This window comes from Pelophylax lessonae (assembly GCF_965119305.1).
Source record: "Pelophylax lessonae genome assembly, chromosome: 6".
Taxonomy (NCBI): Eukaryota; Metazoa; Chordata; class Amphibia; order Anura; family Ranidae; genus Pelophylax; species Pelophylax lessonae.
In genome coordinates this window covers 33,228,514-33,251,481 of record NC_138773.1, presented here as the reverse complement: position 1 = coordinate 33,251,481, position 22,968 = coordinate 33,228,514, and the positions used below count along the sequence as shown (strand labels likewise).

The window sequence follows — 22,968 nt, the reverse complement described above, 5'->3', positions numbered from 1 at the left end:
GAGTGATATCATCGCGCCTCCGACCAATCAGATGACCGGAGGACGCGAACCAGGACGGCCGAACACCGCTGAGCGGGCGGCACTGCAGGGGCTTCTAAGGTAAGTATTTCATAATGAGCTAGTATGTGATGCATACTAGCTCATTATGCCTTTGTCTTACAGGTTTTTTTTTTTTGGGGGGGGGGGGGGGGGGTTTACAACCTCTTTAAGATGGCACCTATTGAAATGAATGTGTTTTGGCTTGTCATGCGACTTTATGTGACGCAAGTCTAAGCAGTATGAACCGAGGCAAACTGTGTTTTAATTTCTTTTGGAAAAAAAGTTAATCCTTTGAACAAAAGCAGGCCACTGCTCTATAGTCGTCCCAACTCATATGAACGCTATTTTTGCTAACAGCTTGGTTTCCTAAAGTCAGGGCCCAGCAGTAAGCAGAAGAGGCAGCTACCTTGGGCACTTCAGCATGAGGGGGGGGGGGGGGCGCAAAATGGGCAGCACTTGCGACCTGTGCTGCTGGAAGTAGAAAAACATCTACTGGCAAGATCCCCAGGTAATAAAACTATATTACAGAGTGAAGAAGCTGCATTAATGCAAGTGGCAGACTGCATCATATACGTCTTTTTAAAGTTTGCCCATAGTTCCACTTTAACAGTTCATTACCACAGACAAACAAGAAATATGAGGATAGAATAGGTTACATTGAGCAAAGTACAATCCAAAAACAAACAGTCTGCACTACCCTGTAACATTCAACATCGATTTTACCGTTACTCTTAGGACTCTTCCGACCTGAAACTCCTAATTGCACAAACCCTCAGAATGAGTCACTTGGCTGCCTGGCCAAACACTGCGACTACCGCCTGTTCAATCCCTTCAATGTACAGCAGAGTGAAAGCGATCAAGACACAGTGGAGCTTATACAATAAAGCAGTGCAAAGTGCAACAATAACGGGGAACAGGCTGTCACCAATGGTCATTGATTTTGTACTGGAGGGGTCAGTCTGCCCATAGGCTTCTCTATAGTGTATAGAAGGATGAAAGCCCCGCAAGTCTAGATTACGTTTTTTCACAAGCAGACAGACAATTCTCCCAGTAATCTTTGTGTTCTGCAATTACCCGTCCAGTATCATCTCCAACTGTCTGATCATCAGATGAAAGCCCTGATGAAGCAGGATTTGTGAACCCCTGAAATGTGTCGGTTATACTTTTTGATCTCTTGCTTGTGAGAAATAAACCATTACTGGTCTTTTATAAGACTTGTGAAGTCGTCATCCTTATATACACTCCTAGGACTGTTCCAGGGATCCCCAGCTGACAGAGAGCGGCTTCCAAAAGCTGAACGGATTGCTGGACTATACTTCGATTTCAATAAGCGCCCTACAAACCCGTCTTTAAAGGCTCCTGTACACGAGCATGAGACACAGGAAAATAATGCTGTATTCTTTCATGTGCTTCTGATATATTTTGGGGTTGATTTATAAAAACTGGAGAGCAAAATCTGGTGCAGCTGTGCATGGTAGCCAATCAGATTCTAACTTCAGCTTGTTCATTTTAAAGTAGAACTATAGGCAAAACTTTTTTTTTTTTTCCCCCATTTTGGCTAAAATAAGGGAGGGATATAACCCCTGTCAGATTTTTTTTGCCATCTGTGTGCCACTGTTCCGTGAGAATTACCTACCCCGTGAGAAAAACCTACCCTCGGCGGTTACATTAAAACAGCTGTGCTGCAATACGAGTCATCTCCGCCCATGTCCTTGTCACTTCCCTGATCTTGGCTAGTAAATATAAAAGCGGCGGCGGGTCTATGAAAAGATAAATCACGGAGCCTAGAGCCGCTTTTATATTTACTAGCCCAGATCAGGGAAGTGACAGGGACAGGAGCGGAGATGACTCGTATTGCAGCACAGCTGTTTTAATGCAACCGCTGCGTGGGTAGGTTTTTTTCACGGTACACCGTGATCATTCCATACCAGTGCGCATGCGCACTAGTCAGCTCCTCATCTGTTCCATTACGTATCCGGGGCTGGGAGCATGCGCACTGCTGCGCTGCTCAGCTGTTCCTGGCCGGAAGGGACGAGGGTAGGTTTTTCTCACGGGGTAGGTAATTCTCACGGAACAGTGGCACACAGATGGCAAAAAAAATCTGACAGGGGTTATATCCCTCCCTTATTTTAGCCAAAATGGGGGAAAAAAAAAAAAAGTTTTGCCTATAGTTCTACTCCATTATGGAGATTTCCCTTCACTTCTTATCCCATAGCCAAACAGGAAGTGAGATCCCTGGAAATTAGGAAATTCCTTGGGACTCCCAGGTCCCCCCTACTTTTTTGGAGAAAACCCAAAATTTGGAATTTTCTTTTAGGGCCAGTTCACACCGCATGCAGTCCAGTGCATTTTTTTTTCTGCATCAAAAACAAATGGAAAGTAGGGTATATGGTTTCCAATGGCATAGTTCCCACCAGCGCAGTCAGTTCCAGGGCTTTCCAGTTTCAGAAAAAAAAAAAGTAGAACATGCTGCATTTTTCTTGCACTGGACTGTACTGGAACACGGTAAAATGCATTAAAAACACCCTGGAATGCACAAGATCTCATCAAAAACACACTGGACCCCAGTAAAATGAAAAGCGAAACAGGAAAAAAGAAAAAGCATCTGCAATGTATCCAGAAACGCATCATAAAATGCGCATGCAGAAACTCATCTGGAACAGATCTGGAGTGCGTTTTTGTGGTGTGAACCAGCCCTTACTTTAACTTTTAATGACAATGGAAAACAGGACAAATTGAGAGGGTGAATCTCCCTATTGGGGGCACAGACAGAAATAAAAACTGACAGGTGTTCTAATCCCCCTCCACTCTATCCAAAACTAAAAAAAAAAGTTTTGCCTTTAGTTGTACTTTAAGCTTTTTTTTTTGTCAAAGCTTAAAGCAGATTGGCTACCATGTACAGCTGCACTAGACTTTGCACTCTCCAGTTTTAGTAAATCAACCCTTTGGACTTGCTTTTGAGCTGCTTTAAGTTGCTTCTGTTGCTCAAAGGCGTTCCTTAGAGCTGCTTTTCTATTCGCCCTGACTTGTGCAGAGAATGAATATAAGCAATGCCGGTGTACAGAAGCCGTAAAGTAGCATTTCGGCTATAAACGTGATTTGACATGCCCCTGTCTTACATAGGTCAGGAATTCTATCAAGAAGACTATTTCCTGGCCCCGTTCCATTCAGCCTGTGTTCGCCCCTAAACAGCAGGTAAAGGGACTCCCCTTGAATTGGCCTTGGCAGGGATGCAGACCAGAAACTGGAGCGTTGGGGGTTGAGTCCCCCAGAAATATAAGGAACTGTTAGAAGGTTTACCCTTCCAGCATCTAAACTATGAAAATCGGGGCAGACTGACCGTTGAATCAGCGAAAGATGGATCCTGATTGGCTGCTATGCAATCGCTGAATCTTGCTCTTAACCATTACTGTGTAAGCGTTTTAGAAAGAAAGCCAGCCCTGGTGCAGACACAGTGAAGGCAGACATTGGACATGGTACACCCTCAGCATTTTGTTCTAAAGATAGTAGAAAGTGGGAGCAGAAGGAGCTACATCGGCGTTAACCTCTTCACTGCCAAAGAGACCAGCATGAGCCTTCAAACATGAAAACAGGAAAAAAACAAACAGAACAAAAATAAAAACACCCTTACAAGGTGACCCCAGTGGTCTGATCCCATATTACAGTTAATGCTTAAAGTCACACGGAAATGATGCCCCAAAAATAAGACCAGGAAATTTGGTGCTGGCTTCCTTATAATGGGTCACAAAGATACTTCTCTTATGTTTTGATGAGTAGTGTCTTCTATGTTAGTTAAAGCCAAACTCCAGGAAAACAGCTAAACACACAGGGGTGGATTTACTAAGACTGGAGAGTACAAAATCTGGTGCAGCTCTGCATAGAAACCAATCAGCTTCTAACTTCAGCTTGTTCAATGAAGCTTTGACAATAAAAGCTGGAAGCTGATTGGTTTCTATGCAGAGCTGCACCAGATTTCGCACTCTTTCGTTTTAATAAATCAACCCCAATGTTATAATAATCCTATAATAATACTATAATCCCCGATATCCTGAAAAGACACAACGGTGACATCACTCTGCAGAGCCTGCCACGCGACAACTTCCTGTGTCCACTGTCCAGACTGAGCATTCTAATTGGACCCTGTATAAGCATACCTCATTTTTTATGCCCTCCCTGTTCTAAGCTTCTCTTTATAAGTCACACATCTCCAGAAACACGTTAGGGCTGACAGCAAAATGAAATTGCAATCAACTGGCCCACAGTACAGAGCCTACCACACTCTGATTTCAGCTATGCAACGGACCATGGGAGACCTGGACTGGTCAAAAACAGTGCTGCTGTGTACCAGCCTTGAAATTAATCCCTGTTCTCCAGCTCTATTTCCTCCCTCCCCCACCAATGCTAGGGCCCAGGGTGTACATCAGGCCTCAACTACTGTCCAAAGCAATGTCTGCTTCTAAGCACCTTCTGTCAAGTGCTCGGCAAAGTTTCTACATTCAACAGCTGAACTACAGGAGAGTGGGGCATAATGTTGTCTTGGGGAAAAAGTAGAGGCCCCATGTACAACTTCAGATCTAGAGGGATCGAGTTGAGGACATAGGCTCGGTTCACGCTGGAGCGGCTTCAAAGTCACCCGACTCTAAAGCTGCCCGCACTGCGCGACTTTCGCCCGACTTGCAAACTACTTCTTTAATAGAAATCAATGCAAGCCGCTCTGAAGTCACCCCCAAGCAGTGCCTGAACCTTTTTCTAAGTCGGAGCGACTTGAATCGCTCCGATTAGAACGGTTCCATTGCACAGAATGGAGTGCAACTTGTCAGGCGAGTAAGTCGCCTGACAAGTCACCCCAGTGTGAACCGATCCTAAGGCAAGCAATAGTTGATGCAATTTTCTTTCCTGTAACTGTGGGTTGCAGGAAAGAAAAAACGCTTGATTCCTCCCAACTACACTAACTGAAACTCTCCTGCATCACATCACTATTGTGTTCTGCTGGCACGGAGCCTTCCCTGTTGGCAGAACACGATTACTGCTGGCTGCTTTGTCGCATGAAAAAATTCCGACATGCTGGGTATACTGAAGTCGATTGGTGGATTGACTTCAGTACAACCAACTTGCCCATAAATGGATCGAATCTCGGCTGGTCCCTGCTGAACCGTCTGAGATTCGATCCATCTAACCAGCTTAACACAGATGCTCTAATGCAGTGGTCCTCAACCCTGGCCTACAGGGCCCACTAACAGGCCAGATTTTCAAGATAACTGAAATACATCCCAGATGATATCATTTGCTGCTCAGTGATTGCAGTACTCTAGTCTGCATCTCCCCAAGGTAATACCTAAATTCTGGCCTGTTAGTGGGCCCTGTAGGCCAGGGTTCAGGACCACTGCTCTAATGCACTGGTCCTCAACTCCCGTCCTCAGGGCACACTAACAGGCCAGATTTTAAGTATTACCTTGGGGAGATGCAGACTAGAGTACTGCAATCACCGAGCAGCAAATGATATCACCTGGGATGCAATTTAGTTATCTTGCAAACCAGGCCTGTTCGTGGGCCCGAGGACCAGACTTGAGGACCACTGCTCTAATGCACCACGAGGTGTTGTGGTTACCTAATACAGGTTTTAGGCCAGGTCATGTTCACAAAATAGATCTCAGGCAGAGAAGCAACAATACTGAAAAATAAGTTATTTTTAAAGCAAACCTTTCACCTCAGTGGAACGGCCCACTTATTCAAGGTGCGCTCCCCTTCCTCATCTTCTGTAATGCAGGGGGTGATGACATTTTCCTGCTGACAAGATCCCTGGGAAAGCTTAACAGCACAAATTTTACAAGAAGAAGCTCTAGTACAATATAAGAACACCTTGCAAGATTTGGGATACTCAATATTCTCCAAGATTTGAAGTCACCGTTGGCTAAGAGCTGAAGGAGGAAGTCGGGGAAAGGTGAGTATATTATTTATACACCCCCCCCCCTCCTGTTTTAGGAAATAATAAACTGAGGTGTACTTTAAGAAATACTAAACTGGAGTGAAGAGTGTCTTTGTATTTTCCTGGAGTTTAGCTGTAACGTTATCCTAATGGGTCAGGTTTTAGTGCAATACAAACCTTTCTATAAGGGTACACAATTCTAACTACGAAATAGACCCTCTCTTTCTGTGTGAAAAAGTATTACCTTCTTTTCTAAAAAGCCAAAGCACTGCCCTATTTCTAAATGTTGTGTATCATTTGGTTCCACACTAAAGGCATGAAATTAAGTCAACTGCTCTACAGATAAAGCCTATACCTTGTGTGACTTTGTTACCCAACAGGCCTCATTTCATGACCTCATATATTCTCACCGAATTGGTCTGTTCAAAAATGAGTTACAGACATAACTACGGTATGGTGTGACCATATAGTCACTTTCCGTGCTTCGCGACACCGCAGCACAGCAGAGGTTAAACATCTGCTGACGCGGTGATATAAAATTACTCTTCGAAAATATATTTATATTTTATAAAGTTACTGTGTGCAAAATTGTCATCACTTAAAATAGAAACCTTTTATAAGAACTTCAATAAACACGTATAAAATCTGTTCCCCCAAAGCAGCGGTAAACTTCACATTCATTACTTTGCTGGGGGAGGGGGGAAAAGGGGGTTAACTGCGGGATGGAGAAGGGGTTACCTGTGGTGGAATCAGGAGGGGGGAGATAGCAAGCAGACGTAACTCTAACATTTGTCTGCTTTAAAGAGTAGGGAGGGTGAAGAATTATAATCAGTGCAAACTTACCAGTTTGCCGCATAGCAAAAAGGGTCTTTGGTGCTCCAGGTCCTGTGAAATAATTGCGGCATTAGGTCACGTGACACCCGGCTGCTCTATATTGTAAATGCTGATGTCAGCAGAGCCCCCGTTCACTCTACTGATGTTGGTGTCCCATTGGAGGGCTGCCATAGCATTAGATGTATAAGATAACTTGCCAGCACACCGATAAGCTAGTTTCAAAGAGCAGAGCTTTTTTTTTTCTGCAAGATCCAAAGGAAAAGCAATGACTCAAGACTGTGCAGGGACTGTAACAATGCCTGATGAAGGATCCCTGCATGGTCCCAAAATGTTGCTCATCTGAGAAATCATGCAAAAAAATAAAGAGCCTTGGACTTTAAAACACGCTTGTTGGTAGGCTGGCAACATTTCTTACCCATGTCATGCACTGTGACCAGTTGGAAGTTGTCGCGGCACCCACATGGTTGATTCCAGTAAGGTGTGCAGGAGGAATATACTCAATGCAATGGCATTAGATCACGTGACCTGGATTTGGAGCACTGTGGAACCAACTTGTTTAATATAAACTAAAGCCAAAACCGTTGAGTGGTAAGGTGTTAGAACCCCTGTCAGGGTTTTCAATGCGGTCAGTGGCCCCTACGAGGAGGATTTACACACTTAATTCTGGTGACCATTGTCCCCAAAATTGAAAGTGGGGGAAAATCTAAAATTTGGGGTTGTCAAAGGAAATCTTTAAGTAGGGTCACCTGTTCTGATGACAACAGGGAGTTTCCCTTACAGAAACAGGACTTGAAAGGATGGCAAAAAAGTTGACAGAGGTTTTAACTATTCCTATAGATTCTGCCAAAGGCCTCCATACTTGTTTAAAGCAGACATAAAGTTAGAGCTTTTAAGTGTCACATTGGTGGCACAGAGGAGGGGGTGACTGATACTGGGGTGACATTTCTTCACTCTTTGCTCCATTTAATAAGGCACATTACAGTTTGGAGAAAGGCTGTGACATCTTGTGCGTGCTCCTTCACCTCCAGGGGATTGGAGGGTTTGATCGCCTGGCTCTTCCCACTGACTTCCCTACTTGTGGTCCCCGCTGCTCCCTGCGCTTTGCGGCCTCCCTCTGCCTCTGTTCGCGGCTCATTAGTCTGGGAATGCGGCTGGGCCTTTCCTGTCTCAGGAGTTTTAACCGTTCCATGTAATCTAGCGCTACTGGAGGCAGGACTGCACAGAGCCTCCGCACCCCTTTGGTTAGGCTCTCGTTCACCATTTTTGCCATACGCGATGGAGCCCTGAGAATCCTCTTCCACCAGGACTCCTTGCTGCTGGCACTGGACTGTCTGGCGAGCACAGGTATGCGGCTCCTGTAGCCACCTTTGTAAGTTTTTGGGAACAGGGAGAAGAGCCCGCCTTCTCGCACTGCCCCACAGCGTTGGAGAACCCTAAAGACCGGCCGAGGCAACCGCAGCAGCGCCTTAAGCCATAATTTACGACCTCGCTTTGGCCACTCCTTAAGCCACTGACTTGATGGCTTTCCCAGAGAACCAGCCGCCAGGGAAATAGACAGGAAAATCCCAGGGGAGGTGAACACCCCGACTGCTATTGCTAACACTGGTACATAATACAGCCTAAGCCTGTAACTCATGGCCAGCACGGCCAGGGCCGCCCAGCTCTGCGCCAGTAACATGAAGGAGGCAGGGCTTAAAGCAAACACCCAACACAGCAGTATGTAGCCACAAAGCAGGCTGGCCCCAAGGGTCTCTAGAGCCACGAGCACAGAGTCTAAAAGTGGCCCTGGCCTCCAGAGGGTGAGGAGTGCCAGCAGCAGGGGAAGCAGGGACCACGGGCAGGAGGGCCTGGAAGCTGCCAGAAGGGTTAAAGCAGCACAAACAGCATGGCTCGGTAGGGAGGAGGAAACCTGCGAGTGCCCTGGGCGGAGGGAAACCTCCGGCTCTGCCATCTGCACAGACGTCAACTCAAAGTAGGGGACATCAGGGCCTGGACTGCCATCCGCTGCGGTGCGCTCTGAAGCAGCCCCTGTGTCTGCCACTTGTTCCTCATCCTCAGAGCTGCAGAGGCTGAAAGTGCCACTTTCTCCCCCCTCCTCCTCCTCATCATCATCCTCCTCCTCCTCCTTATCATCCTCCTCCTCATCATTATCATCCTCCCCAGGCCTTACTTTCAGGCTCTTGGGCTGCTGTCGGACTTCGGCGGCATGTTTCTGGCGAAGCTCCTGCTCTCGCCGCTTGTTGTACTCCAGCTGGTTGCCCAGCTCAGTTTGGTGCTGCAGACGGATCAGTTCGCTGCGCGTGTGCTGCAGCAGCTGCAGATGGCGGAACTCCAACTCCTGGGTGCACTCGTGCTGTCGCAATAACATGGCACACTCCAGGTCTCGTTGTGTCTGCTTTTTGTTCAGCTCCTGCCAAAAAAAGAAAAAACACACGCACACATTCAGTTATTTTTTTCAGCTTATAAGAAATCTGAAATCTTTTAAGGATGCAATCAACATGAAGTCAACATTTTTTCATCAGTTTTGGAAAGAGCAGTTGGACCCTCCGCAGGTTTTTGCTGCCTATGTTTCCACTATTCAACCTCACTCCATGACAAAGAAGAAGAAACTGGCACCCACCTCTCGGAGAAGGTCTTGGTCCAGGTTGTGCCTTGCTAGCAGCATCTTTCGCTTATACTGCCGACACTGAAGCTCGAAGTACTGGCGCTGCCTGCGCAGGAGGTTGGCCTCCTCTTCTGCCTGGTAGTGCTGCATGCTCTCTTTCTGGCGGAGTAGCCACTCCTGCTTCTCCCGCTTTGGCGTGCTCTGGTTCTCCTGCAACTCCTGCCAGGAAAACACATTTTTTATATATGTAAGAAAAAGTTAAATATTAAGGCCACATAAAGTCCAAAAGGAGCCTTTTCTTGTTCTACGCATTATAAAATGGAGGGGGTGGACAGACACAGTTTTGATGTCCTCAAATCCCAGACCGCATATTACACTGGTCTATACATTTTTGGAAATCAACCTCCAAGATAAAATGTGCCAATTCTAACATTTTGATTAGGTGAATTAGAAAACAGGCGATAAAGGTGCTGCTTGGCTAAAGTTTTCAAGATATTTCACATTAAAGATTTATACACGGGCGAGTATATCTGCCTACAAGGGAGGGAGGTGTCTGATAATGCTGCCTTGTAACTTCTTAACAAAGTAAGGTAGAACAATGAAAATGGTAACACATACAGTAGAATTGTGTATGCATTTATCCTCACTTTGAGACTACAGATTAATACCGAACTGTCATTTATTGGTCCTTTATTGCAAGGTACAGGTGTCTTGGTCAGATCCACGCATCATACAGTTACATCTGGTGGCTTCTGAAAGTGTCATTGCCTAACATTTCCAAGGAACGGTTGCGTGATATTTTGCCTGAGAAGCAATGATGCCTCGAAACTGTGTAAACAATGCAGATCATTTCTGCTACATTTGTGGTGAGGTTACATTTGCATCTCCAAAGTGCAGTATGACGGCAATGGTAAAAAAGGCATACTGTCTAGATTTTGGATGCAAAAGAGGGGATCAGGACAAGAGTTGGGCCCCCTCATTGTTGCATTACATGTGCAACTTCTCTGCGTCATTGGCTATTGTTGCATTACATGTGTAACTTCTCTGCGTCATTGGCTATTGTTGCATTACATGTGCAACTTCTCTGCGTCATTGGCTATTGTTGCATTACATGTGCAACTTCTCTGCCTCATTGGCTATTGTTGCATTACATGTGCAACTTCTCTGCCTCATTGGCTATTGTTGCATTACATGTGCAACTTCTCTGTGTCATTGGCTTAACAAGAAGAAAAGGTCCATGCCTTTCGCAGTCCCAATGGTGTGGAGGGAGAGAAAAAAAAGTTACATGAAAAACCAATACATGAATGGAAAGTGATGCTATTGGTATTAATAGAAAGATGAATTGTTTAATGATCGGTGTGGCATCCTTCTTATTGCTATATCGCATTTAACCACTTAAGCCCCGGAAGATTTTACCCCCTTCCTGACCAGGGTTTTTTTTGGGATTTTTTACTGCGTGATTTTAACGGACAATTGCGCGGTCGTGCGACGCAAATTTGACGTCCTTTTTTTTCCCCACAAACAGAGCTTTCTTTTGGTGGTATTTGATCACCTGTGCGATTTTTACTTTTTGCGCTATAAACAAAAAAAAGAGTGTAAATTTTGCAAAAATCGGATTTTTGTAAGATCTTACCGTAAAATCCTTTTCTCTTAGCTCATTGACAGACGTAGTCTTCTTGATTCACAAGAACTGGGTTATGTTGTCTCCGCAGGAGTAGGACTAGGCAGAAAAGAAAAAACGTTCTGGCTCCACCCTAGGGGCAGTCCCAGAGGGTATATCCTCCCTCTCTCTGCTACAAGGCATCAGTTCTGTCACAAAGCAGCAACAGAGAATTTAACCCAACCCAACTCAATGATAGAGGGGCGGGTACTACGTCTGTCAATGAGCTAAGAGAAAAGGATTTTACGGTAAGATCTTACAAAAATCCAATTTTCTCTGTCGCTCATTGACAGACGTAGTCTTCTTGATTCACAAGAGCTGGGACATCCAGAAGCAGTGCCACAAATGAGGGGTGGGATTGACAGAAATCAAAATCCAATCTAGAAGGCCCAACCGGTGCCAAACTAGAAGTTTTAAAGGCTCATTATAAACAAAGAATGAGACTCAAATAAAAATCCCAACGGAAAAAAACCCTCGAGGTAGACCAAACACTGGAGAAAAACGACCTAAAAAATATTTTTTCTAAAAAAAAAATCTTGCCAGGACCAGAGATCCCAGCAAGGAACTTAGGTCCTTACTCCTGACTAGACAGAAAAAAACTGATGCCTTGTAGCAGAGAGAGGGAGGATATACCCTCTGGGACTGCCCCTAGGGTGGAGCCAGAACGTTTTTTCTTTTCTGCCTAGTCCTACTCCTGCGGAGACAACATAACCCAGTTCTTGTGAATCAAGAAGACTACGTCTGTCAATGAGCGACAGAGAAAAACAATATTTTTTACATTTTTTTATATGAAATTCCCCCCCAAAAAATTGTAAAAATCAAAATTTAACATTTTTGGCCAATTTGTTTTCTGCTACATATGTTTGGTAAAAAAAATTGCAAAAAGCGTATTTTGATTGGTTTGCGCAAAAGTTATTGCGTTTACTAAGGGAAAGATTTCGGTCATTTTTGGTGTTTTTTTTTTTTTTAACGCGTAATGGCTGCGATTTTTTTTGCGGTACTGCGACATTGTGGCGGACAGATCGGACCCTTGACTGCCATTTTTTACACTTTTGGGGTTACCAGTGACATTACTGCAGTAATCAGTGCTATACATATGCACTGTTACTGTATAAATGACACTGGCAGGGAAGGGGTTAACTTTATCGGGGAGGGAGGGGTTAAGTGTGTCCCGAGGGGCGTGCTTTTTACTGTGATTGGCTGTGGCTACTAGTGTAGGAACAGTGATCAACGGTCCTACATAGTAGAACCGTGTGATCAATGTTTCTACACAGGGGAGAATGACAGGCAGCTTGTTTACATCAGCCGCCTGACTTTCTCCCTCTGCACCGACAATCGGCGAGTGACTGGCGGACATCGGGTCCGCCGGTCACACGCACTGACTTCCCTGTGAACGAGCCGCATCGGGCGGGCGCGCGCTCGCCCGCTATTGGCTCACAAGGAAGTGACAGGCAAGCGACGTAGATCTACGTCACTTTGCCTGGCCCGGGGCTGACTGCCGCAGTAAATAGTCGTGCGGCGGTCGGCAACCGGTTAATAGAAAAGTTATGGAGCATAACTGCACACCCCCCTGGTAAGTTTGAATTATTTTGACATGAAGCCAATTAATACTCAGGACTTAATTTTCCTTTATAAGTGACCCAATTCTGGTAAAATTTAGCTACTTTTATTTCCGAGGCCATCTCCTTGTAGACCAGTGTTCGCCGCTCTTTCATTGTTTGGATGGCAGGTAACAAATGTTTAGGAGCATTTAATTATATAAAATGCTCTCAACTCCTCCAACATCTCATACCTCTGTAAACTGTGCTGTTCTTCCTATGCCCTATATATCCCTATATTCCATAACATACCCCCTGCAAAATGTGCTGTACATCCTAAATGCGACATCAGACACCGCTGTGTACACCCGATAATCTACAGCACTCCCTCTGCACACTGTGCTGTACATCCTACACTCCACACCACACCCCTCTGCACACTGTGCTGTACATCCTACACTCCACACCCCTCTGCACACTGTGCTGTACATCCTACACTCCACACCACACCCCTCTGCACACTGTGCTGTACATCCTACACTCCACACCACACCCCTCTGCACACTGTGCTGTACATCCTACACTCCACACCCCTCTGCACACTGTGCTGTACATCCTACACTCCACACCCCTCTGCACACTGTGCTGTACATCCTACACTCCACACCACACCCCTCTGCACACTGTGCTGTACATCCTACACTCCACACCCCTCTGCACACTGTGCTGTACATCCTACACTCCACACCACACCCCTCTGCACACTGTGCTGTACATACTACACTCCACACCACACCCCTCTGCACACTGTGCTGTACATCCTACACTCCACACCCCTCTGCACACTGTGCTGTACATCCTACACTCCACACCACACCCCTCTGCACACTGTGCTGTACATCCTATACTCCACACCACACCCCTCTGCACACTGTGCTGTACATCCTACACTCCACACCACACCCCTCTGCACACTGTGCTGTACATACTACACTCCACACCACACCCCTCTGCACACTGTGCTGTACATCCTACACTCCACACCCCTCTGCACACTGTGCTGTACATCCTACACTCCACACCACACCCCTCTGCACACTGTGCTGTACATCCTATACTCCACACCACACCCCTCTGCACACTGTGCTGTACATCCTATACTCCACACCACACCCCTCTGCACACTGTGCTGTACATCCTATACTCCACACCACACCCCTCTGCACACTGTGCTGTACATCCTATACTCCACACCCCTCTGCACACTGTGCTGTACATCCTATACTCCACACCACACCCCTCTGCACACTGTGCTGTACATCCTATACTCCACATCACACTCCTCTGCACACTGTGCTGTACATCCTATACTCCACACCACACTCCTCTGCACACTGTGCTGTACATCCTATACTCCACATCACACTCCTCTGCACACTGTGCTGTACATCCTATACTCCACACCACACCCCTCTGCACACTGTGCTGTACATCCTATACTCCACACCACACTCCTCTGTACACTGTGCTGTACATCCTATACTCCACATCACACTCCTCTGCACACTGTGCTGTACATCCTATACTCCACATCACACTCCTCTGCACACTGTGCTGTACATCCTATACTCCACACCACACCCCTCTGCACACTGTGCTGTACATCCTATACTCCACACCACACTCCTCTGCACACTGTGCTGTACATCCTATACTCCACATCACACTCCTCTGCACACTGTGCTGTACATCCTATACTCCACACCGCACCCCTCTGCACACTGTGCTGTACATCCTATACTCCACACCACACCCCTCTGCACACTGTGCTGTACATCCTATACTCCACACCACACTCCTCTGCACACTGTGCTGTACATCCTATACTCCACACCGCACCCCTCTGCACACTGTGCTGTACATCCTACACTCCTCTGCACACTGTGCTGTACATCCTATACTCCACACCACACCCCTCTGCACACTGTGCTGTACATCCTATACTCCACACCACACCCCTCTGCACACTGTGCTGTACATCCTATACTCCACACCACACCCCTCTGCACACTGTGCTGTACATCCTATACTCCACACCACACTCCTCTGCACACTGTGCTGTACATCCTATACTCCACACCACACCCCTCTGCACACTGTGCTGTACATCCTATACTCCACACCACACCCCTCTGCACACTGTGCTGTACATCCTATACTCCACACCACACCCCTCTGCACACTGTGCTGTACATCCTATACTCCACACCACACCCCTCTGCACACTGTGCTGTACATCCTATACTCCACACCACACCCCTCTGCACACTGTGCTGTACATTCTATACTCCACACCCCTCTGCACACTGTGCTGTATATCCTATACTCGAAACCACACCACTCTGCACACTGTGCTGTACATCCTATACTCCACACCACACTCCTCTGCACACTGTGCTGTACATCCTATACTCCACATCACACTCCTCTGCACACTGTGCTGTACATCCTACACTCCTCTGCACACTGTGCTGTACATCCTATACTCCACACCACACCCCTCTGCACACTGTGCTGTACATCCTATACTCCACACCACACCCCTCTGCACACTGTGCTGTACATCCTATACTCCACACCACACCCCTCTGCACACTGTGCTGTACATCCTATACTCCACACCCCTCTGCACACTGTGCTGTACATCCTATACTCCACACCACACCCCTCTGCACACTGTGCTGTACATCCTATACTCCACATCACACTCCTCTGCACACTGTGCTGTACATCCTATACTCCACACCACACTCCTCTGCACACTGTGCTGTACATCCTATACTCCACATCACACTCCTCTGCACACTGTGCTGTACATCCTATACTCCACACCACACCCCTCTGCACACTGTGCTGTACATCCTATACTCCACACCACACTCCTCTGTACACTGTGCTGTACATCCTATACTCCACATCACACTCCTCTGCACACTGTGCTGTACATCCTATACTCCACATCACACTCCTCTGCACACTGTGCTGTACATCCTATACTCCACACCACACCCCTCTGCACACTGTGCTGTACATCCTATACTCCACACCACACTCCTCTGCACACTGTGCTGTACATCCTATACTCCACATCACACTCCTCTGCACACTGTGCTGTACATCCTATACTCCACACCGCACCCCTCTGCACACTGTGCTGTACATCCTATACTCCACACCACACCCCTCTGCACACTGTGCTGTACATCCTATACTCCACACCACACTCCTCTGCACACTGTGCTGTACATCCTATACTCCACACCGCACCCCTCTGCACACTGTGCTGTACATCCTACACTCCTCTGCACACTGTGCTGTACATCCTATACTCCACACCACACCCCTCTGCACACTGTGCTGTACATCCTATACTCCACACCACACCCCTCTGCACACTGTGCTGTACATCCTATACTCCACACCACACCCCTCTGCACACTGTGCTGTACATCCTATACTCCACACCACACTCCTCTGCACACTGTGCTGTACATCCTATACTCCACACCACACCCCTCTGCACACTGTGCTGTACATCCTATACTCCACACCACACCCCTCTGCACACTGTGCTGTACATCCTATACTCCACACCACACCCCTCTGCACACTGTGCTGTACATCCTATACTCCACACCACACCCCTCTGCACACTGTGCTGTACATCCTATACTCCACACCACACCCCTCTGCACACTGTGCTGTACATTCTATACTCCACACCCCTCTGCACACTGTGCTGTATATCCTATACTCGAAACCACACCACTCTGCACACTGTGCTGTACATCCTATACTCCACACCACACTCCTCTGCACACTGTGCTGTACATCCTATACTCCACATCACACTCCTCTGCACACTGTGCTGTACATCCTACACTCCTCTGCACACTGTGCTGTACATCCTATACTCCACACCACACCCCTCTGCACACTGTGCTGTACATCCTATACTCCACACCACACCCCTCTGCACACTGTGCTGTACATCCTATACTCCACACCACACTCCTCTGCACACTGTGCTGTACATCCCCATACCACACTCCTCTGTTTGATATCTTCCAATATTCTACAGCAACCCCTCTGCACAATGTGCTGTACATTCTATATGCTACACTACAGCCCTCTAGATATCCTATACTCAACGCTCTCACCCTGCACACTGTGTTGTGCATCCCATACTGTTTATCTAAATGCACTACACCCCTCTGTACATCCTATATTCTGCAGCACTCCCTCCGTATACTATGCTGTGCCTTCTACTGAACATCACTCTGTACACCCCACAGTATATTCCACACCGTGCCCCTCAGTATATTCCACACCGTGCCCCTCAGTATACTGTGTTGTATACATCCTATTCTCTACAAGCTGGTAGACTCCGATTACATAAAGTATCCAACCCAGGGAGTCCTTCTTTTGGTACCTCAGTTTTGCTCACCTCCTTGAGTTGCTCCTTGCGGATCTTGTACTGCCTCTTCTGGCTCTCCAGCAGGTTGGTCAGCTCTTTCTTTTGCTGGCCAAGGATGTGCTGCTGAAACTTCTTTTCTTCTGTCATAGCAGACTTGGCCTGTAGGCAAGAAAGCTCATTTGTTTATTATATTAGAATGACCCATGTTACACCTTTTATGTGAAATCTAATAAACACAACTTAGCTGACCTGATATTTCAACATATTCACAGGTCTTTTAAAGCTACGCAGCACATTATCTAAGACCTTCTCACACCTGACTTCCCAATCAATTCCACCTGTGCACCTTTATCTCTCTCTTCATTCCACCAGTGCACCTTTATCTCTCTCTTCATTCCACCAGTGCACCTTTATCTCTCTCTTCATTCCACCAGTGCACCTTTATCTCGCTCTTCATTCCACCTGTGCACCTTTATCTCTCTCTTCATTCCACCTGTGCACCTTTATCTCTCTCTTCATTCCACCTGTGCACCTTTATCTCTCTCTTCATTCCACCTGTGCACCTTTATCTCTCTCTTCATTCCACCTGTGCACCTTTATCTCTCTCTTCATTCCACCTGTGCACCTTTATCTCTCTCTTCATTCCACCTGTGCACCTTTATCTCTTTCTCTTCATTCCAAAACTTTTTTTTTTAGGCCCGCTAAAATGCTATATTACTCACCTTGATGAGTTCTTACACTTTGTTAAAAAGTGTTTGTAATCCCTTCCATATACCCATTGAAGTAACTTGGGTATATGGAAGGGATTACAAAACTGACACACAGAGACGAAACAAATCCTCCTACATAAGTTGTACCCGTCTATCTGCAGTCTTCTCTTCTCTACATCCATTCAAAGTGCAGAATTTATCTCCTCCCACGATACAGCAATGGAAGAAGCTGGTGAATTCAGTGATACCTCTCTATCGTGATATATATGCTCATAGAGGTTGCCCTAAGAAACATGATAGAGTCTGGGCCAAGTGGCTGTCTGACCCCTCCACTGCCATGGTAGACTATGTCCTGACCTCACTACCCGGTTTGGCTTCGCCGAACCGAAATATACCTCCCTATGGGGTCCTACAGTTGTACTAACTCTGATGTTTCTTGGTGAAGTCTTGACACCCCCATGCTTGGGTTTTCCCGACCCCCTGGATTTTATCGTTCTTTGGGATATGTTGCCCTTTCTGATCTTGACCCCTGCGTGGGCACTGAGTTCTCATATACTGTTCCAATGATGGTTGTATTATGAACCGAATGCACCCGTTTTTGTTTGTGGTTTGTGTTCAAAACTTCAATAAAAAGATTAAAAAAAAAAAGTGCAGAATTTACATAGCTTGTCAGAGAAATTAGGGAAAAAAAGAAAGGGGTGCAGAGGGATGAAATTACACTCTGCAGAGCTCAGTGAGGAGAGCTCTGAGAGCTGATTGGAGAGAAGAGACACACCTCCCTTCACACAGCACACAGAGTGGAGGATGTCAATCACAAGCTGTTACTGGAGGTCCCTCCCCTGTCACCATTTTTCTCATGGTGTCAGAAAAACTTGTCAGAAGTGATTCATGCTGATAGCAGAGGAATGAAGAAGCAGACAGGAATTGCACTTAGTCTTCACTCACACCTGGGCATTTTGAATCGTGGGCACATTTTCCATGATTCTGCCTACGATTTCACCACTTGCCGACCGCCGCCCGACTATATACGGCGGCGGTCAGCCCCTCCCAGGCAAAGCGACGTACCGGTACGTCACTAGCCCGGGAGCGAATAGGGGGCGAGCGAGCGCCCCAGAGGCGCGCTCCCGCCCGCGCTCGTACCCGAAAAAGCCGGCGCGTGTGACCAGCGGACCCGATGTCCGCCGGTCACTCGCGATCGTCGGGTAGAGAGGGAGAAAGGCAGGTGGCTGATGTAAACAAAGCCGCCTGTCATTCTCCCCTGTGTAAAAGCACAGATCACTCGGTCCTGCTATGTAGGACCGTTGATCTGTGCTGTTACACACACAGGCACATCCAATCACAGTAAGTAACACGCCCCTAGGGACACACTTAACCCCTCCCTCTCCAATAAAGTTAACCCCTTCCCTGCCAGTGTCATTTTTACAGTAACAGTGCATATGTATAGCACTGATTACTGCAGTAATGTCACTGGTACCCCCAAAAGTGTCAAAAATGTCAGTCAAGGGTTCGATCTGTCCGCCGCAATGTTGCAGTACCGCAAAAAAAAAAAAAAAAAAAAAACGCAGATCGCCGCCATTACTCGTTAAAAAAAAAAAAAAAAAAGACAAAAATCTTTCCCTTCGTTAGTAAAACGCAATAACTTTTGAGCAGACCAATCAAAATACGCTTATTGTGATTTTTTTTTTACCAAAAATATGTAGCAGAAAACAAATTGGCCAAAAAATTTAAAAAAATTTGATTTTTACATTTTTTTTGGAGGGGAATTTCATATAAAAAAATTTTAAAAATATTGTTATTTTTGCAAAATTGTCGCTATTTTTTTGTTTATAGCGCATGATCAAAAAAAAATAAATAAAAAAAAAAAAAAAAATACGCACAGGTGATCAAATACCACCAAAAGAAAGCTCTGTTTGTGGGAAAAAAAGGACATCAAATTAATTTGGGTACAGCGTCGCACGACCGCGCAATTGTCCGTTAAAGTCAAGCAGTGCCGAATTGCGAAATACCCCCTGGTCAGGAAGGGGGTAAAATCTTCCAGGGCTTAAGTGGTTAATGACAAATCCCACAATGCACATGTCAGACCTAAAAATGCAGTGCAGTTCTGCCAAGATAAATTGTGCTGCAATCGCAGCAAAATGCATCGCCTGAAGCTCATCGCCCCCAAAAAAAGTTCAAGAGCTTCTTTTGGGCAACATGCTTCACGACATTTGCGGCAGAACTGAACCACGTTTTTAGGTGTCATCAAATTAGTGGCATCTGAAATGTGCGTTTTGTCATTCACACCTGGGCGTTTTGAAATCACGGGCAGAATCGCAGAAAATCTGCCTGCGATTCAAAACGTCCAGGTGTGAATGCAGCCTTGGTGCTCCTAATTGAAACACGCACATACTATAGAGAGATATGCTTTGTACGTATTTCATGTCTGAGGTTTACAACCATTTTAAGCCTAAACCTATTTTAGTTGCCTAGCAATACAGACTGCTTTGGTCAGATTCATCCTGTCCATATTACCAGCTAATAGCAAAGCTTTTCTTTGGAGATCTAAGGCTCTGTAACCGGGGAAAAAAAAACTCATTGATTTACAAATTCTATGGCCTTTTCTGTGAAAACCTTCCTTAACTACTTCAATACCGAGCACTTTCACCCCCTTGCAGTTTTCAGTGCTGTCACACTTTGAATGACATTTGCACGATCATGCAACCTTGCACCCATATGAAACAGTTATCTTTTCACATAAATATAGCTTTCTTTTGGTGGTATTTCATTACCACTGGGTTTTTTTTATTTTCTGCTAAAAAAAAAAAAAAAAAAAAAAAAACAGAAAAAAAAAAAAAAGTGTTTTTCTTAACCACCTCAATACTGGGCACTTAAACCCCCTTCCTTCCCAGACCAATTTTCAGCTTTTAGCGCTGTTGCATTTTGAATGACAATTGCGCGGTCATGCAACACTGTACCAAAACCAAAATTAATGTCATTTTTTCCCCACAAATAGAGCTTCCTTTTGGTGGTATTTGATCACCGCCAGGTTTTTTCTTTTTTGGTGCACAAATAAAAAAAGACTGAAAAGTTTGAAAAAAAAAAAAAGTTTTTTTGTTTAGGTTATAACATTTTGTAAATAGATACGTTTTTTCCTGCACTGATGAGCACTGATGATGCCGCACTGACAGGCACTGATGAGGAGACACTGATGGGGTGGCACTGATATGCAGCACTGATGGGCACTGATAGGTAGCACTGATATGCAGCACTGATATGTGGCACTGATAAATAGCACTGATGTGCAGCATTGGTGGGCACTGATAGGCAGCGCTGATGGGCACTGATAGGCAGCACTGATGGGCACTGATAGGCAGCACTGATGGGCAATAATGGGCACTGGTGGGCGGCACTGATAGATGGCATTGGTGGGCAGCACTGATAGGGAGGCACCACTGGCAGGCTCTCTGAGCCCTGTTTTCCATCCCTGGTGGCCATGGTGGGCATCCCTGGTGGTCATGGGTGGGCATCCCTGGTGGTCATGGGTGGGCATCCCTGGTGGCTCTAGTGGCATCCCCTCCCCCCAGGGCTGCACTGGTAATCAATCATCTGATTACCAGCACAGACCCCCCCTGTGATCAGTGAGTAATTATAAATACTCACTGATCACCCCGGCTGCAGAATCGATCCTCTCCTTCTCCTCACACTGACAGGATCTGTCAGGAGGAGAAGAGATCGAAGCCGTTACAACGGCTGTATTGACATTACATGACGGCTGTGATTGGTCACAGCCGTCATGTGATCAGGAGGGCCAATCACAGGGCCCTCCTGCCGAGTCTTGTTGCTCTGTGTCCTAGGGACACAGGCACATCGAGATCGCGCCGCTGCGCGTGCCCGCGACGGCGCGATCTCTCTCCTTCTGAAGGACGTTCCGGAACGTCCATTCAGAAGGACGAGACTCCCACCCGGCCGTATATGTACTATGGCCCGGGTGGGAGGTGGTTAACCACTTGCCTACTGTGCACTTAAACACCCTTCCCATCCAGGCCAATTTTCAGCTTTCAGCACTGTCACACTCTTTGAATGACAATTGCGCGGTCATGCTACACTGTACCCATATGAAATTTTTATCATTTTTTTTCACACAAATAGAGCTTTCTTTTGGTGGTATTTAATCACCTCTGGGTTTTTTATTTCTTACAAAAAAAAAAAAGAATAAAGACAGAAAATTTTGAAAAAAAAATTTTTTTCTTATTTTCTGCGAGTAAATTTTGAAAATAAATTTTTCTCCTTCACTGATGTGCGCTGAGGAGGCGGCACTGATGGGCACTGATAGGCTGCACTGATGAGGTGGCACTTATGGGCACTGATGAGGTGGCACTTAAGGGCACTGATGAGGTGGCACTTATGGGCACTGATGAGGTACTAATATGCCGCACTGATGAGCACTGATAGGCGGCACTGCTGGGCACTGAGAGGTGGCACAGAGGTGGCACTGCTGGGCACTGAGAGGCGGCACTGACGGGCGGCACTGATGGGCACTGGACACTGGACACTGACGGGTGGCACTGATGAGCGGCACTGATGGGCAGCACCATCAGTACCCACACTCAGTGCCCATAGTGCTACCAGTCAGTGCTCACCAGTGCCTAGATGAGCAGGCACTGATGGGCACTGACTGGCAGCACTATGGGCACTGATTGTGGGCATTGATGGGGGGCACTGATGGCGGGCACTGTGGGCACTGATGGGGGACACTGTGTGTATGTTTTTACCTTTTAGTAATCAGGGCACTGGTGATCAGTGCCCTGATTACATTGCTGTGTGTCCCCGGCGCTGTGAGGCTCCCCCTCCTTCCTCACACTGCAGGCTCTGTGTGAGGAAGGAGCGCCGGCGATGAGAGATGATCTCATATGTTTACATATGAGATCATCGCTCATTGGACGGCCCGATCACGTGGTGAATGGCCGCTGTGATTGGCCATTCACCACGATCTGATCTGCGGGAGCGCGCGGGGGGGGGCGTGTCACTGGAGGCCGTTTGAAAACGGCCTCCCGAAAATTCGAGTCCGCGCTGCAGCCGTATATAGGCTGTAGCGCGGATGGCAGCAGGTTAATTTCTGTTGTAAAGCTTTGCAAAAAAAAAAAAAAAAATATTCTTTAATTTAGGCCAAACTGTATTCTGCTACATTTCTTTGGTGAAA

At 46.5% G+C, this 22,968-nt stretch overlaps 1 protein-coding gene across 2 annotated transcripts in view; it reads right to left on the bottom strand.

Moving 5' to 3' along the window:
- The window catches only part of TAOK2 (TAO kinase 2), a 64,589-nt gene that overhangs the window by 25,770 nt on the left and 15,851 nt on the right, over positions 1–22,968 (bottom strand). The window contains exons 11-13 of one of the 2 annotated variants that reach the window (XM_082261238.1): positions 17,110–17,238; positions 9,420–9,623; positions 8,970–9,209 (exon numbers count right to left, since the gene is read on the bottom strand). In XM_082261238.1, coding sequence (XP_082117364.1) covers positions 8,970–9,209; positions 9,420–9,623; positions 17,110–17,238 — 573 coding nt within the window. Of the gene's footprint in view, positions 1–7,802; positions 9,210–9,419; positions 9,624–17,109; positions 17,239–22,968 lie in introns of those variants that run through there. The other variant, XM_082261239.1, reaches the window with a different exon arrangement.